Raw genomic sequence first — 19386 nt, 5'->3', positions numbered from 1 at the left:
CACCCATTCCAACCAGGTCACACCTATTCCAACAAGGCCACACCTTCAGATGGTGCCACTCCCTGGTCCAAGGATATACAAACCATCACAGGGGCCTCCTCCGAGTGAGATCACCCAGAGGGAGCCTCTGTGGCCTGCCAGTTGCCAGCACTAGCAAGGGAACGTGCCAGTTCATTTTTTAAACATTTCCCGCAATAATTGTCTCCATTAAGAACTGATGCAGAAGAGCCAGGCCCACTGTGGGCAGCACTATCCCGAAGGTGGTGGTGGTGCTGGGCTGTAATGAAAACTTGCAAAGCATGATCCACAGAGCACCTGGTAAGCAGCAGGCATGGTTTCAGCTTCACACTCCTGCCCTGCATTCCCTCTGTGATGACTGTGATCTGGGAGTAGAAACCAAATAAACCCTTTTCTCCCCGAGGCTCTTTGGTCACCATGTTATATCACAGCAATAGAAAACAATGTAGGACAACCCTAGGGTTCTTGATCCTTCTCTTTGAAGTTTAACATTTGAAGCAAGATAAAGAAGAATTGATGTCTACACATGGATGGGGGCTTCTGCTGCACTGGCCATTGCTGACTTCCATCCATTACTGTTATGCCCACTTCATGCACCTCTGCTGAGAGCTGAAAAAAACAACATCGTCTTAAAAAAAATGATTTTTCCACGTCTGGAAAAAATCTTCCATCCTCTGGGCATAGATCAGGTGTCTCTGACACTTGGCTGGCCACTTGTTTGTGCTGCGTTGGGAAGGCAGATCCAACTCCTGTGTGACTGGCCACTTTCTCTGTACCTGCTGCCTGCCGGCTGCAAGACGTCCTGCCACTGATGCGGAAAAACTTACATGGAGCCAGGGGCAGAAGCGGGATCTTTTTGCTGTTGTTGTTTTTTGTTTTTTTCAAGAATGATAAGATTGAAAGTCGTTCTTCACTTATGGAATAGGAATTTGCTAGATTTTCAACAGAGCGAGCCTGGAAATGTTTGATTAAACTGTAGACACTAATCCGACTTTAGAAAAAAGCAGCAGAAGAGGAAGCCCGCTTATCATGCACCATACTTGGCCATAGCTTTTGGTAACAGCCCCAAAGGACCCAGAGCACCTAAGGAGTTGATCACCAAGAGAATATTCTAGTGCTAAAGAAAGATGGCAACTTGGAGTTATATGGTGACCACATATTGTGCCAATTTCTCTGCACATAGAAACCAGACTCTTAAAGGTCACTCCTGATTGAGGTAATCTTAATGAAATATGGGTTTATCACCTAAAATATGGTGATATAGATAAACATCAATGATGTGAACTGTACCAAAAAATAACAGCCCATGGATCAGAAACAAAGGAATTTTCTCAGAATGACCAAAATGTACCACAGAACTAGTATACATATCTAATATGAAACAAGGCAAAAATAAAAACTGAATGGGCTCCCAGCATGCCACAGTGTGAGCACATCAGAACCAAGCAGCTTTAGACCTTGTTCATATTTTCTTTACTTATTTTTGCATGTGTGTGTGGTGTCGAGCATAAGTGCGTGCATGCAAGAGAGAGTGTGTGTGTGTGTGTTCATATTTGAATGCGTGTGAATGCATACATGGGCCCATGTGTGTGTAAGCAAGAGATGGAAGGGTGTGCAGGGTGGGTGGAGGGTGAGAAGGGAGATGGGGCAGCAGAGAGAGGCAGGGGTAGAGTTTCTCTATAAGGTAACAGATGGTACCTGCTTTATGTTATCCACATCCATGGTCCTCCATACCATGAGCATTGCCAAAGATGACAAAAGGAATGGGGTGGGGTTTACAGGGCACTCTCTAAGTCTAGAACTAACATGCTGGCCCTAACTCGGGTGAAGGACTCCACTTACTACATACAGAGACCTCATGTGGCAACCTCCCTGTGCAGGCTGAATCGTTGGAGATTACAGCCAGGCAAGCCAGTGTCACAGGATATGCTGCGATGGCTGGAGATTACAGATCATAATATTGTAGCGCTTCCCTCTCTAGACAGCCTAGAGAGATCAAGAAAAACCAGGGTGATGAACCCTGAGGTCAGTAACACAGCTCCCTGCAGCTTCAATCCCTGGTGCAAATGTGACAGACAGCTGTCCCACCAGCTGTGGGCTTGTCCCCTCCCAAGGATGAACAGAGCAGGACAGAGAAGAGAGCAATTTATCATCTCTACCATCATCTACTGAGAAGAGAATGTGTAACCCTGAAATGAGGAATGAACCGGCTGCAGTGGCAGACTTGCTCTCTGCCTGTTGGCAGAGAACCAGGATTGCCTGGCTTGTGTGTGTATTGTGGGGCTTTTTCATTATCGTTGGCTTTACTTAGAGATTTTTCTTTTTGGACATAATACAACAAGGCCTTGTCTTTCTCAATATACTTTTGTATATTGTTTTAGAAATGACCAAATTGAGATTTTAAAAAATGAAATTAATTTTTAATTTATAATGAAAATTTAGAACTTTTTTTAAAGCCTGCTTTTTTCAAACATCTGTTAATAAAGATATTGAATAAGAAGTTGAAGCAATAATTGTTAATCCACTCTAAACTCCCCGGCAAGGGGGTGTGGTGCGCTCACCACCTGCCAGATGTTTTGGATTCCTGAATAAAAGACACACACACAGAGAGAGAGAGAGAGAGAGAGAGAGAGACAGAGAGAGAGACAGAGACAGAGAGAGACAGAGACACAGAGAGACACAGAGAGACACAGAGAGAGACTTATTCTTAAGAAGCCCTAAGTAGCTCCATGGCTGGAGGACTCCCTAACTCCATGTGGCTAACACACATTCCCCTCCAAGATTCCTGAGTTAACACTGACTAACTCCCTGCTGGGCAGCCTTCCTGGGGCCACTTTCCGCCTGCACATACATGTCAGCTGTCTCTCTCTCTCCTCTTTTACCACATGGGTCTTGTGGATCAAGCCCAGGCTGTCAGGCTTGTGGCACCTTTACCTAGGGAGATACCCAGCATCTCCCTATTTTTTAAACATTAAAATGATTTTTTTAAAAAGAGAATACTAAAAAGAAAAGAAGCAACATGGCCAGCAGTTGGGGATTGGCTCATTTAGAGCATGTGAAGTGTTGGTACCACAACTCTGTGAACACGGGTAACATGGCTAGGGACGTGGTGGGTTTCACTGGTGAGTGCAGCAGGCCAGAGGCAAGGCAGCCAGGGGCATTGAAAAAAGGTAACTTGGAAGGTCAACACTCAGCTAAAAAAGACTGCTACTATCTGATTCCATTCGCTGGCTAGTCTTGTGGAAAGTCAGGCCAAATACTGCCAGACCTTTCTATTTAAAAAATAAAACAAAACAAAAAAACACTTTATTTGGAAATAATTTCAAATTTATAAAAAGTTGTAAAAAATTCATAGTACAAGACCATCTATGCTCCTTACCCATCTTCTCAGATTGCTAATACTGGAGCCTTAAATCCACCCCAGACACAAAGCACACATACACTCAACCTTTTTGTGAACCATGTACATCCTGGCTCCTTACGTCTAAGTCCTCTAGTGTGGATTTCCTATGTATAGAAACCCCAAAACTCCATTATTTTGAACTGAGAAAAATGTGGAAGATGCACAAGGAGGACCACAAGGAGGACTTCCAACCAGACACCCCAAACCGAGCTCAGCACACCAAAGAGGCTGAAAGGCACAGCAATAGTCATTTGCTTCCAGTACATGAGATTTTATGTGTAAACTGGACCTAGGTACCGAACCACAGACATTATATGTCATAAAACTTATGCTAAAATATATGTTATAAAACATATGCTAACATAATTTAGATAAAGATGCTAGATTCAAATTTCCTCCCCGTACTCCAATGAAGCAGGTATCTTCCAGCCTCCGGGCACTCACCTTCCTTCCTTGCAGGTCGAATTTCCACACTGTGCGAGTGAACCAGGAGCAGGACCATCTCTACAGCTGAGACCAGGCCCTGCTCCTGTATGGTGTCCCTCATGCTCAGGGGTGACTGTTTACTGCCTTCACACTTGGCTCTACCCCAAGTCCCCAAAGTCATCTCGCTTCTGTATATATTTCCTGGTTTAATACTTTCCTCCCTGACCCGACACCACAGGCTGGCGTTTCTGTCCTGGCCATGCATGGGGCAAGACATGCATATACCTGATTGTCTTCCACATGTTGAAGCCATCCAGAGGTTTTGTTCCATTAGTGCTTCCCCCAGCCAGATCTACGAGTGTGGGGAGCCAATCGGAGATGTGCATGAGTTCCCGGCTCTTCACGCCTTTCTGTTTCAGCAAGGGGCTTGCCACGAAGCCTGCTCCTCGGATGCCCCCTTCCCACAGGGTCCCCTTCCTTCCTCGGAGTGGCCAGTTGTTGCCTCCAGACCTTGTCTGCCCACCGTTATCTGAAACACAGGCAAGTCTTGGCATGAGTGCATGAAAGTTATCAAAAGGGCGTCACTTGTGTCACACCATCACAGACAAGAATATAATGGGTGAAGCTAAGGTAGGTTATGAAAAGAGGGGGCTCTCATGCACATATGCCGTTTGATGAGAACAAGCTCAGAGGACTTTACAGAACCATGATCTTGAGGGGGCAGGGGTGGAAGAGGGCATGTTACCTTATTCAAGAATAATCCTGCCAGGACATCTATCCAATAACTGTCAATCTTGGCCTAGTACTGTTCCTACTTCTCATCTCTGAGGTCAAGGGTTATTGCTTCAAAATAACTCAGCAAGCTTCCTCAATTTTCATTTTAAAAAAATACCCTATGTGTCAACCTCTTTAAAAGAGCTCATGGCTACCAAAAAAAAAAAAAAAAAAAAAAAAAAAAAACCAAAAACCAAAAACAAAAACAAAAAAAACCAAAACCACAATCTCATTTCAATGCTCTCTGCTTTCATAGAAACTCCTTATCTCTGAGGCTCTGTCTGCTAATTGGGGGGTGGGGGGGGAGACAATGCTATTGCTCTCTTTAAAACATCTTGAGTTATATGTGAGCGTGTGTCTGTATGTGTGTATGGACATATGAATGTAGGCACCTGTGGAGGTTAGAAGTTCCAGACCTGGGGTTGCAGGGGGTTGTGAGCCACCATTTGTGTAAAGGTAACTAGGTCTTCGGCAAGAGCAATACAAGCTCTTTTTGAAAAGAGATAATTTATTCATTTTTATTTTATGTGCATTGACGTTTTGCCTGTATGTCAGTGTGAGGGTGTTAGACTCCTTAGAACTGGAGTTGCAGACAGTTGCGAGCTGCCATGTGGGTGCTGGGAATGGAACCCAGGTCCTCAGGAGGAGCATTCAAGACTCTCAACATTTGAGCCATCTCTCCAGCATGCCCCTCCCCCAGCAAGCAGCACACATGCTTAAAGGCTGAAGTATCTTTCTGGATGTTAACTCCTTGATTACTCATGACCCTGTCTTGCCTCCCCATCTTTTCAAATGGTAATCAGGGTTTCAAGGACTTTGCCTAAGAGTGTCCAGAATGCACTTGAAAAGGACAAGAGAGTTCTGTGTGGAATGTTCTATGGAGCAAGTTAGTCCTACTACCCTCTTATGATTCACTTGAACAATAGTGGTTTTGAAAAGTAATGCTTAAGTATAATATGCATGCACATAAAATTTTTGCATATATTTGCATATCTAAGTATTTGTATGAAGTTACCTTAGCACCTGGGTACTTTGGAAAGAAATATGATTCTACAAATTCTACCTGAAACCCGGGGAACCACACTCTGTTTTTTCCTATACATACACCTATAATAAAGACCAATTTATTTTCCTTTAATTTTTATTTTTTATTTTTATATGTATGGGTGTTTCATCTGCATGTATGTCTGTGCAACATGTGCATGCCTGTGAGCCACCATGTGAGGACTGGGAACTGAACCCAGTTTCTCTGGAAGAGTAGCCAGTGTTCTTAACTGTTGACCCATCTCTCCTGCCGCATAAAGTATGGTTTCTAAGTTAGGCACAGTCACTATCAACAATAACAATGAAATAGAACAATTATAATATACTGTTGTAAAAGTTATTTTAAAAGTGTTCAGTGACAAAGGCTGTGTCCTAGCGGAGGAAGGAAGATGTTTCTCAGTCCGGGCATTTGAGAGCAGCCTAGATGATACAGAAAGAGCCAATCTCAAAGCTTTGTGCCTGTGGTTGCTCTGTGCACTTGGTTACCACACTATATGTGCATGAAGGAACATTCCACATACCAGTAGGACAGAAGACTGCATTTCACTACAAGTCTCCATGCAGAAGGAAGTGCAGTTTAAAACTTGGAAGCTATTTATTTTCTAAGTTTCCACTTACTATTTTCAGACCATGGTGGACATAGTGGACTGAAACAGAGCCCTAAGCATTGAATACAGAGGACTCTATAATACAGCACAGGGTGTCTATGGAAAACAATAACTCAAAACGTTTAAGTATTAACTCAACATCAGGTACCATTTGGGTTTCACAAGATTCCAAAGCCTAAGATTAGACAGAGACATAACTGACAGCTAAGGGCAGCTACTCACTACTGGGTGACCCGGGACAGCATGCTACCTCAGTTTCTCCATCTTCCTTGTGAAGACTATAATTCCTTCCTCCTGTTTTAAAGTTAGAATGAAATTATACTTTTGTGGATGGGCCTGGTGCTATTCTTATGAACGAACCAATCACCTAATGAATACAGGAGCCAATCACTGGGCGAACAGGAGGGACTTTTAGGTTGGATAGAGGAAAAGAGGAAGCAGGAGAGAGTTAGGTCCTTTTTGGACAGGGATAGCATGAGGACAAGATGTAATTATGAGTGTCTTCCAGTTTCAAAGGTGGATCCATTGGGATTTGCCACCTGATTTAGATTTAATAAGGCTTACAAGTTAGGATTTTAGTTGTTGCGCCCAGCGATTGAGTTACTGTTGTTTCTGAACTAAGTTTGTGTTCCATTTTCCTTCATGCAGAGGCTCGTCTGGGTTCAAGAGAGAAAGGGACAGTGGCAAAGTGTGGGTTTGCTTGAGGTGCAACACAAAGGTCACAGGGCTTTGAAGCATGGGGCTGGTGTGGTAACCACCCACCTGTGGGAACCTAGAGAGCTGGGTGGAGAGATTTTGGAGCTCTGAGTCAGAGGTAAAAACAGGTCAGCCATTGCCCACCAGTGCATGGCCAGCCAGACCATCGAGGTAGAGAGGTGCCTGGAACAAGAGCAGGAGCTTGTTGGGTTTTTTATTTTTTATTTTATTTCCCACAGCATTATACCATTTAGGATTACTTTTGTCAAGGCTCCTAATTCCTGAGTGTTCAATAAATAGTTGTGACTATTATCATATCCACAGCTATTTTCAAAAGTCTAGATTATAATGATCTTGTGACTTGGAGAAGAGGAGAAAGAGGAGAAAGAGGAGGAGGAGGAAGAGGAGGAGGAGGAGGAGGAAATAGTTGAGAATGGAAAAGCTAGGCATCTAGTAAGGACTTCTGAGCTCCAATCTCTGCCTTATAGTGCCAGGGCCTGACATTCCTAGTGTAGTGTGGGCTTTTAAAAGAGCTTCATTTCCCTAAGCAAGCCATAAGCCATAAGCAACATCAGCCTAGCAGAGCTAATGCACTCCTCCCATGAGACAGAGGGATGAGTGTCACTTCCAGGGGCCTCATTTATTGCTATTAGAAAAGATGTTTAGGATCCACTGTCACAGAGGCTTCTCATGCAGTCTCTGACACATGCTCCTTTCTTTGCTTCACAGAGAAGAGTGTAGAGGGGTCTTGGGTTAGGCTAGATGAAGGTAAGATCTCTTCAGCATGTGCCTGGTAACAATGGATCTTATAATTTGATATCAAAGGTGTATATGTCTTTTTCTTTAAACTCCATTGATTTCTTTCAATATTTATGTGTGTGTTCTTCTGTTTATGTGCACATGTGTGCAGGTGCCTGCAGAGATCAGAAGGTAGCATTGGATCTCCAGGAGCTGGAGTTATAAGCAGTAGTCAGGTGCTATGTGAATTCCTGAAACCAAGCCCCAGTCCTCTATAAAAGCTGTCAGGGCTCTGAACCCCTTACCCACCTCTATGCATCCCATATTGCATTTTCTCCCAACCCCAAACTCAAGGTTCAATCACTCATGCAAGTTATAAAACACACATTCCAAATCACCTTCAATACTGACAGAGTGTCAGACTCTATAGCCAATACATCAACACTTCAAAGAAGGAACCCCACATGTGCTCAACAATACACTGGAAGCCGAGGAGTACTGAGAGTGGGAGAAATAGACTTCTTCAGTGAAGAGGACCCCAGCTGGCTATCAAACCCTAAGTGATCATCCTCAAAAACATACATACAAACAACACTATACAGACTGGAAGTGTATTTATATATTTAGGAGTATATATGTTTATACATATATGCATAAAACATAATGAAGAAAGAGGTCATGAATTTGGGAGAGCAAGGAGGGGTATAAGGAAGAGTTTGGAGTGAGGAAAGAGGGGGGGGAAGAAATGATGTACTTATACTATAAGCTCAAAAAATAAACTATTTTTAAAAAATGCTCAAGAAGGGAATACTTATAACCTGGTGCCACGAATGGCTGGGGCAGCACAGATCCTGTTTTGCACCGCTGTCTACACGCTGTAAACAGAAGTGCCACAGTACCACAGACAAGGCGGTTGTCTCTTTTTAAAGCAGACACAGTTCTTTGAAATACTAGTTACTATGTGTCTATCGGTCCCACATACTTGTGCTCAATAGAAAATACTGGATAGTGGTAGCGGTGGAGATCAGAGGTGGTGGGGACAAGGGCGGCTGTGTCTGGAATCTGATCGTATGTAGTCTGAAGGAGTGAGTCAGAGGAAAACATTGTAAATCCAATCCGGCCACTGCCGCTACTGCAGGAACTCACATCAGTCGGCCAGGGGCCAAGGCAGTGAGGAGGACTGTTTCTGTGATTATCGCACCATCCTGTTTCTGCCATTAGCAAGGATAAGCCTCCCTAGCTCCGGTCAGCAACATGGCTTCCTCTGTCAGCTTTTCAAGAGTGCTCTAAGCAGAAAGAATTGTCAATTGCCACACCTGTGATTTCCACCTGATTCTTCCAGATGTGGGGGTGGGGGCGGGGAGTGGTGTAGGCTTCAGCGCCCCCTGGGGGTGGCACCTCTACACTGCAAGAATGCATGTGCTCTCATAAACCAGTAGAAAAGGGAGTTTCCTATATCCATGCGGATGAAGATTTTTACAAGGACTATTGACATACTATACTTCAAGCATACCCCTTCTAATTCTCCCTCCTAAGTCTCTACATAGCCAGGGTTAATTTTCTCCTGATAAGAATTCATTTTCAAAAGAAAATTTGGTTTAATTTCCTGACTGACTTTTGCAAAAGCTTCCAAATCAAAATAAGATGGTTCTAGCTTTGCAGGCTGGAAACTATGAAACTTTCTTTTTCCAGAGAAATGGTCTTTTTTTTTTCCTTTCAGCAACATTTTGGCAGACACAAAACCTAATTATAAAACCTTTGCTGTCTAGAAAAGAACTGTCAAAATAAAACAAATGCTGTCAGATGTAGACTGTAAATCTCACTTTATTATTCATTATCGAATAAAAATAACTGTCAGAAATCATGGAAAAGCATCAGTTAGCCAAAGATCTGAGCAAAAACATCAAGTCTATGAAACTGACACCTCATCTGTATCCAGCTGATAAAAATTAAAATGGAACCATGACAACATTGATTCTTAGGACTTCCCTCCCCCAGACAGTCCAGTGGCTTTGCTGTGTAGCCCAGGCTTCCCCAAGGCCTCCTCCTCCCGCTGATCCAAAAAGCAAAGTGCCCTTCCTCAACCTCTCACCAGGCTTCTCTACAAGGGGCAACCTTGGGGGTGTGGTGGGTAAATGTAGAGAAACACCATTCTGCAAAGGGAGGTGGGGTGGGGAGGCTCTTTGTCCCAGAGCTGTACCTGCTGGTTGATAGCCGACTCTTTTGGATTCATTTTCTACATTACTAAATGCAAAATAGAGAATTAATCTTTGTCTTAGTGTTATCTAAAGGTCTAGAGAAATTCAATATCCTTGTGCTAAGATAGTCTGAGAACATAGCCATCAAGCCGGATGCTCAAATGCACATTTGTCTGGCCACGTTCAAGCACCTCTGCCTGGGCTGGACACGGACTTGCCACCTGGGGTAAGCTTGTCCCCCTCTTGGGCTCCTGGGCTAAGCAGGTTTCATCCAGTTGCCACCAGGGGTGGTTTTTTTAAAGATCCATACTCATCAGGCCTCATGGATGTTTAAAGACCCAGTTGACTACCCATCACAGGAAAGCTGAGACTTCAACCCTGCTGACAGAAAGAATCCTTTACACGCATGGTCTTAGCCTGCTCTGTGGGCACCCAAGCCTATGAGTGCTTACGCTTCAGTCACGCACAACTAAGTTCTTCCACTGTTAGAATACACCATGACCTTTCAGGCTAACTCGCATAAACCGGTTTCCTCACATAAACACATCCTCCTTCATTTCTGCTGCTCTCCAACCTTAAGGCCTAAACGTCAGACCTTTTGTGAACCTGGTACTTAGTACCCCAATCCTCTCCCAGGCCACACCCTTTTCTCCATCACTTCTTATCTTTATTGGCTCTTTGTGGCTTTGTCCTCCTTATGCCTCTTTCTTCAGGGCTAAGAATGAAGTTTGTTGTTTGTGTTTGCAAGACCTCACAGAGGACCTGCTCACACACACACACAAAAAAACAAAAAAACAAATACATGAAGAAAAGGCTACCAACTCCAAACAGCAAGTGAAGACGCTGAGAATTGACGCTGGACACTACACGGCTCTCTAAGGCCCTGCCCAGCCATTGCCTGACCTTGACTTTATAGAAAGAGGATGCCACTCTAATAGACAGATGACTATCAAGTGAGGTATCGGGCCCCAGTGAGGGTTTGAGCAAGTATCAAACCTGCAAATACAAGAATAGCTTGTCCCCCGGGGTACCTGCTCAGTCATGCTGAGGGTCACGGGGGCTGCAGAAGAGCACTTTGGAAAACACTGGCCTGGAAGAGGCTCTCCAGATCGCAGCTTAGCAAACCCATTTTCAGTTCTGCCATGTGCCAGGGCCCCTAGATTAGAACATGGCAGCCTGTGTATGAGACATACACATTCCTCCTCTCATGGTATAAATAAGACAAAGAGATAAGATCCCTTCTTCCTTTGTAAGCAGTAACCTGACCTGTCAAAAGAGATGAAATCAGACTGTTGGAGAGATGGCTGGGTGATCAACAGCACTGGCTACTTCTGCAGGAGACCCAGGTTTGGTTTTCTGTATCCTTGTAAGGCAGCTCACAACTGCCTGTAACCCCAGCTTCATGGCTCTGACAGCCCCCAAATAAATCTTAAAAAACAAAACAAAACAAAACCTGAAACCAGAAGGGCAGTCACATGGCCATTACAAAGTAGAGAGCTCAGACACAAGGAGCAGGCAGTACAAGGGCCTTTTTCAATTATATGGGTTCTTGACATAAGATCAAGATCTTTTTAGTCAAAGACTAATTATCTATCTTTCTTCCTTTTCCTTTTTTTTTGTATGTGGGGTGGGGGGTGGGGTGGAACTGATTGTCTTCTATGTGTGAGGGAAATGCTCTGTCACTGAACCCTGCCCTCAGCCCTCCTCTGACTTATATTCATAAGAAATCAGGAGCCGAATGATGGCTAGGTGTGAACAGGATCTACCTAGCCATTTTGTGGCTGTGATCACCTGTTTTCACTCCCACTTCGTTAATTTCACTGAAACACTCTCAAGGCAAGGGCTGTGAATCTGGTCAGGATATTCCGTCCCTGAGCCTGGGAAGCAAAGATAACAAAATCCACCTTAACTTGATGTCTGGCACGGAGGCACTACCCAGGCATTAAGGCCCGGGTAAACCCAGATGTTGGAGCTATATTCCCAGGCACCATGCTTAGAGCCCTGCTAGATCACATGCTACACTGCCAGCAAGTTTTTGAAAGCGGAAGAGTGGACTGAATTATGGTGGGTTTTATTGTTATTGGGGGAAACTCAGGAATTTTTTCTATTTGCATGGGTTTAAATGAAGTTCAATGTGATTTAGTAATGACGGCCTGAGATTCAAATGAAGCATCAGAAACTGAATATTTATCCAGATGTTCATCTGAGTCTCTCTAGGGGTTTGTGGTGGTTTCTTTACTCTGGAAGATAAGTGCCGAGACGCTGGCCTCCCTGCACACCCGCCTTAGCCTCCATCCTGACAGCAACCAGCAAGGGAGGATCCTGCTGAGTGGCTCCAAAAGGATGCTGGGAAGGTGAGTGATTTGGCAGCCATTCACCAAATAACTGACTTGGCCACAGAGAGCTGAGATAAAGAAAGATGGATGTGAGGAAAGGCCAAACCAGGGCTGTGGGATTCACAAGAAGGATTGTAAGTGTGGAAATAGAGCAACTTCCTCATTCTGACGGTAGGGATGTCATTGCTTGGAATAATGAGAGACCGCTGAGATTCTTATCTCTTCTTTGAAATGTACTAAGGGCAAAAAGACACAAAACTCTGTTGAAAGACTGAAAACACTTGCTCTCTGAAAGTCATGAGGGGACTGGGAACCAGAAAAGTGTTCTACTTTACAACACTCTGGGCGCAGATAACTTTTTCGTAATTTAAAGCTTGGTATCCACAGATTTGGGAGCTCCTCAGATGAAGTTGTAAGATCAGCACAAAGGGAGGCAGGCTGCCTGCTCTCGGGAAGCATAATGATGCTATGCTTAATAACAATTTTACGCTTAATATTTGTTCTCCAGGTCCTCTGAGAAGCAGTTGAGAAGGACCAAGCGGCTATTATACTAAGCAGAAGGACCAAGTATGTATTCTAGAGAAAACAAAAACAAAAATAAAACCTGTAAAATCTTCTCTCTTTCTTATAGTTTGATCTTACAGAAAATACTCAACTTTAAATTCTTTATTTTTAAAAATATTTTTAATCCTTTTTACAAACTTGCAGGCAAACTACATTTGGGGGCCCCTCGGGAGTATTAGTGTTTACTGACCAATGATTTAACTCCTCTCCCAAACCTAAAAACCATTCTTGATGGTCAGGTAATTCTCCACGAGTCTGCTGCTTAATCTTTCAGTAATACCAAACTGAGAAACAATAAGCTAATTACTGCAGAAGCACTTGAAGGTTTGGCAAGCTCAGGACAGCAGCAAGAAACTGAAAATCCTATGAACAGACAGAAAAGAGACTTGTGATTCAAAATAATAGACGTATTACTACATATGTGGTAGGGAAAATGGAGAGGCCAGTGAGTCTCAGAGATTGCTAAATCAGAGAAAGCTAGAATATTTATTCTGTTTAGGTAAGCATCAGCTATTTTGCTTTTGTATTTCCAAATGTGCAATATAAGTTACATGTGTCAAAACCTGCAGAGTTGCTGTTATCTAGCACTCTTAATATCAGCATCTTACTGACTCTCTTTAGAGTTACTTAGAAAAGTCAGTGAGACCTGAACTGAGGGCCCGGCAGCTCCACTTCCCGGGCAGTTCCATCTCCCCGGAGCACTTCTCTGAAGCTTTGCCAGACGCCAAAGGATCCCACTGGTGGTTGCTGTCCAGGATCAGGACAGACAGACAAACATTATAAGAACTGGCCAGCGCTTCTGTCCTAAGAACAGAGGAGGAAACACTCAATGGTAGACAAAAATAACTCCATAAGCCCAAACATGAAGCAGTCTGATTAAAATTTTGAGATGCTGCGTGCAAGAAAAAGATTGCCTTTAGATGTGCAGATGACCCTTGCTCCAAGGCCAAAGGAAAAGAAAACTCTCTGAGTCCCCAGAATACTAGACTTTCATGTGGCCAGAGGCAGCCCTTGGGCCAGCACAGCAGGAGTGACGGTAAGATTTGGTGATGGAGGAAATCCCAAGTAAGCACACGAGTCACTTTAGTGAGGATGACTGGAGGGAAAAAAAAAAAAAGAGGTGAGAATTGGGCTGGACTCTGTGCCCAGCAAAGGCAGAGTGGGTTAACAAGGCAGGAAGTAGAGGCATGTGAACGTCCATGAACCAGGACGAAAGCAAGACCAAACAATCTGCTAAAGCAAAACAAATGTTGCTGCGTAGTCACAACAGGCTCACAGAGTCCAGCCTATCAGAGATGAGCGCAGGGTCTCACACTCAATTCTACTGATATGGGTGGCGTCCAGTCTCCAGAAAGCAGGCCACTCTCTCACTGAAGAATGGATGAAGTAAGACCTGAGTGTTAAAGATAAGCTGTGCACTATGCCTGCTTTTCTAACATCAAGTGATCGCCTTTCCTGTATAGTAAGGAGCTACTTACTATATGAAACATATTAGAATAAACTGTTAGAATGAATATCCTCCATCACTAGCTAGTGAGAGGCTCAGGGCACAGTTAAGGATAGTTTAGACATAAGGAAAAGCATTTCATATTCCATATTCACATCATTGTTTCAATCTATATCGATATAAGATAAATCTTCACAGACGTCTCTTCTGGAATCGTCTGCATATGCATATGAAATCCATACTGGAGTAAAGTGATGTTAGACTTAAATATCGAAAAAGAGCTACCCATAAACCAAACAGATTGCCTTTTATCTCTTCTGCAATGATGTTTCCAGATAGCAAGGTTCTTCTCATTCCTTGTCATTCTTGTCACCCTAACCCAGGAAGCAATCAGGGCAGTCAATGCTTACCCTTTGGGGACAGCGTCAGCAGAAAACTGAAACTGACATCTGACTGGGACAGTCATTCAGAGCTACTTAGAGAAGGAAAGAGGACAGCAGAAAAGTGAGGGAATGCAGCTGCATCCCTAAGAAGATCCTTGAGTCCCCCAAGCTCTGGAAATTCCACCCCAATATGGAATGATGTTCATAAGGGCTATCTCATGCCTGAGAGGAAACTGGGGGGTGGGGGCAGAGGAGGCAACAGCAAGCCTCTGTATTTTCAGGTAGTAGGCCACACTAGAGCATCGGGGGAGCTCAGGTCCGCTCATGATTGTTCTATCTGTTGTTGAGAAGCACACAAATGATGTGCAGGTGGTACAAAGAGTCTCTGCAACAGGGAGGACCCAGGATGGTCTTGATGGGTGAAATGGTAGATCTGCTGGGAACAGGAATGTTGCCACTGAGCAAGAGCTGTGGAGCAGACACTCCCACCTCCTGCCCCGGCTCCAGGAAAGGAGCCATAAATCCACTGAGATGGCCTGCACTGACTGTTGTTGTTGTTGTTAACATAGATTATCACTGGCTAAATGACTTATAAAGGCATCAGCTTAGAGTTTTGGGGGCTTCAAAATCCAGGCCCATGGGTTCAGTGAAGGACTCTCTCAGAGCTGCATAAACCCATGGCAGAAAACAGGAGGACTGAAGAGATGGATGGGAGAGATTTTACAACAAAGCTACTCCTGCAGTAACGGCCTTAATCCATCCCTAGCCGCATCACTTCTAAATCCCTGTCTCTCAAATATAGACACCGTACAATTCAATTTGGGAAGGGATATGCAAAACATCATATGAGATATCCACCCACCTCTACACACACATACACACACACACACACACACACACACACACACACACACACAGCAGAACGGGAACCCAGGCCATCCTGGCTTCACTGGTGAGGAGAAAGGAAGTTATGTATTACATTTCTAAATCTGAACAAGGAAATCTGTGGCTACTCTGTGGTGTAAGAGCATTTGAATTTTAACAAACGTATTAAGCTTGACAGAGGGAAACAGTTTTTGCAACAAAGAATGCTAGACTATGTTGAGTAAAAAAAACCAAACTCCAGGACAAAATCAAAACAAACCTTGATCAATTCTGACCTCATGACATATACTAAAAAAACTAAAGCCAGTTATGTTACAATTTAACAACAAAGAGACAAAGAAGTCAATTAAAACAGGAGCAAAAGGTGCCAAGAGACATCACTCCAAAGAAGGCTTATAGATTGCCAATGAACACATACAAGATACCCAGCATCACTGGTCACTAGGTAGGCACAAACCAAAACCCCAGGGATGCCACGTTTGTACCACAGAGTACAGCTGTACTAAAAACCTGACAGTGTCAATGTGGAGCCGTGACAACCAGTCATGCTGCTGCTGGGGACGCAACACTCCCCGTACATCACCATGGCTCCCTGGGAAAACATGTAGGTGGCTCTTCAGAAAGGTTCCAGATAAACTAGTTACTTTTATGTCACCACAGAATACAATAAAATACAGATTCATGCTACAACACGGTAAAACATTACACTAAGTGAAAGTGAGACATAAACGACCAAATACCACATGGTTTTATTTATATGACATGCCCGAAGCAGGAAAATCTATACAGAAACCATAGACAGTGGCTGCAGGATTGGGAGGGACAGGAATGGGAGCAACTGATAATGGGTGCAGGATTTCTGTCAGAGCTGACAAACATGTACTAGAACTGGATGATGACAGCAAATGCACAACTTTGTGAAAATACTACAAACTAGTAAAAAACAACAACAAAAATCCAAAAAACCAAAGCAAACATACAAAAAAAAAACCCTGCATGCTTTTTAAATGTTGTGGTATGTGAATTATACCTCAGTTAGCAATTGTGTGGTGTCCTAGTTTGGTTTCAGTTGCTGGGATACACAGAGTGAAGGGCTGGAGAGATGGATGGCTCTGTGGTCAGGAGGACACTCCCTGCTCTCTCAGAGGGCCTGGTTTTCTCACCAACATGCTGGCTCACAACTGTCTGGGCCTACAGTTCCTGGGGCTCCAATGCCCCTTCTAGCCTGGTGCAGTGTGTGTGTGCTACACATACACACATACATACAGGCAAACATTTATACACATCAACTAGAAACAAATCTTTAACAACACTAATGAAAAGCATCGAGGGAGCAGAGGTTATTTGGCTTATACTTCAATTACTGAGGGAAAGCAAGACAGGAATTGAAGGCAGAAACCTAGAGCAGGAAAAGAAACAGAACTATGAAGGGGAGCTGCTTGCTGGCTCACTCCCCTCCATCTTACTCAGCCTGCTTCTTATACAGGAGAGGACCGAGTACCCAAGACTGGCACTGTTTCCAGTGGGCTGGGCTTCCTACATCAATCATTAATCAAAAAAATGCCCTACAGGCCAGTCTGATAGGGGCGCTTTCTCAATTGAGGTTCCCTCTTTCCAAATGACCTTAGCTTGTGTCAAGTTGACATAAAACTATCCAGCCCATAAACAAAATAAAAAGGAAAGACAGATTAAAGACTTAAAAGTAAAACAAACCCCATGAAACTCTTACAGAAAAACATAAAATAATTTGTGCATCAGGATAGATCAAAGGTCTCTTAAGCTAAGTTTTTGGGACACTATGCTTGCCTAAAGAATCAGTAAGACCCATCACAGGGTTAAGAGGAAGCAGGTGATGTGACTTCAAAAGGAAAGAGTGCAGTCCCGGTTGGCTGCTGGGCACCATTGCGATGGAGCATCCATCCCGAATGTGCTAGCCTAGACGAGGCGTTTCACAAGTAGCAAAGCTCTTCCTGGTGTCACAGGAATGCACACAGCCTGCATCACAGAAACCATCCATGCTCGCCACTCTGCCTTGCCTGGTTCAGGGATGTCAAGGATGAGTCTTGAGGCACAGGGTGGACACCTCTGGACAGGTATTTCAAACACTATCCTAACTATGAAAACCCCTAGGTTTTGGGACACAGCCAGTTTGTCATGCTTTCACTGGTCTGTCACATATTGACTTGGCTTCTTATAAATAAAGCACACGTGCACATACGTGTGCACAGACCGGCAGCTATGTCCTGGAGCCAGTGAGTCTCTCTTAGCTTTAGTGACCTTACTTTGAAACCCCGTTTCTCAGTGGAGTCTTTTGAGGGCAAGTTGATCCCGATAAAACATGCATCAGGCATGAGAAACACAGGATTCAGTTTTGGAAAGCTTTCTGCATGTAGCCAGAGAGACGACCTCATTGTTTATTCCATTTTTGGCTTCCTGAAAGTTTAAATATGAATCAAGTGGAAAATGACTTCAAAATAGATAAGGGATTACACAAATCTTTCCTGTATTTCACATGGCCGTGGAAATACATTAACCCTCTCAGACACGAGATGGTGTGGTGGTGGTTGCTTTTATTGTTTTGTTTTTAATATTACAGATGATAAAAATCCAATTGTTCTATATGCATTTCTATGACTTTTGACAACCATGAAACAACAATCATACTCAAGAAATGGGGCACCCCAGGAGGACTCCTATGCGACATTTCTGTATTCAAGTTATACGTTCAACCCCTGTCCCTCGTTCCATGGTTATCTCTCCATCTCTAAAGTTTTGCTCCTGTGAGAATGTTTCATTAAAAATAAAATCACAGGTGTGGTGGCATGCACCTTTGATCCCAGCACTCAGGAGGCTGAGGTAGGTGGATCTCTGTGAGTTCGAGGCCAGCCTGGTCTACAGAGAGAGTTCCAGGACAGCTTGGGCTGTTACACAGAGAAACCCTGTCTCAAAAAACAATAAACAGGGACTAGAGAGATGGCTCAGTGGTTAAGAGCATCAACTGCTCTTTCAGAGGTCCTGAGTTCAAGTCCCAGCAACCACATGGTGGCTCACAACCATCTGTAATGGGATCTGATGCCCACTTCTGGTGTATCTGAAGACAGTGACAGTGTACTCACACATATATGATAAATAAATCTTTTTTTAAAAAGAAAAACAATAAATAAACAAACAATTTTTTGGTTTTGTACTTCATAGCACTATAATAATATAATAAACTGCCAATAAATAAATAAATAAATAAAAATTTAAAAGCACAAAGTATAATCTTCGTCTGGCTTTCTTTCCTCTGCACAATGTGTTAGGAATCCCTCCACACTGGTGTGTGTGGTACTCATTCCTTATACAGTGTGGGAAGCCCCTAGTTAGTTATAGTTCTTTGTCTGTTATCAATGAAGTTGGACTTAGCATATAGCTCAGTGGTAGGGCATTTACCAGGTATGTCTGAGGCCCTGGGCTCAACTCTAAGCACTGAATGAAAATGATGCTACAAGCACAAAGTGTACATTTTAAATTAAAAAAAAAAATCTTTTGAAACAAGGTTTCATGTTTCTTAGTTTGACCCCAAAGTATGTGGTGGAGGATGACCCACCGGACCCTCCTCCTCCACCCAAGTCCTGGCACTGCGGGCGGGCACCATCACAGCTGCTGGAGTGGTGCTGGGGACCAAATCCAGGCTTTCACGATGCTGTGCAGCTCCAAATGAGCAGCTACACAATGGAAAACTCCGGGCTTACTTTTTTTTTTTTTTTTTTTTTTTATAGTATTGCTATTTTTAAGACATTTTTCCTCATTGGTTTTCAGCAGTTTATGATTTGGGCATTGTTTTCTTATAGTTTGTTGAGTAGGTGTATCTCCGACTTTCTTTA

General features: G+C 43.6%; 1 protein-coding gene across 1 annotated transcript in view; it reads right to left on the bottom strand.

The window, feature by feature from the left end:
- The window catches only part of Arsb (arylsulfatase B), a 165011-nt gene that overhangs the window by 76958 nt on the left and 68667 nt on the right, over positions 1-19386 (bottom strand). Inside the window, exon 5 of the mRNA XM_021180617.2 lies at positions 4133-4376. Coding sequence (XP_021036276.1) covers positions 4133-4376 — 244 coding nt within the window. The remainder of the gene's footprint in view (positions 1-4132; positions 4377-19386) is intronic.

This window comes from Mus caroli, chromosome 13 (assembly GCF_900094665.2).
Source record: "Mus caroli chromosome 13, CAROLI_EIJ_v1.1, whole genome shotgun sequence".
Classification (NCBI taxonomy): Eukaryota; Metazoa; Chordata; class Mammalia; order Rodentia; family Muridae; genus Mus; species Mus caroli.
The sequence above is the reverse complement of the archived record's forward strand: the minus strand, read 5'-3'. Positions and strand labels throughout refer to the sequence as shown.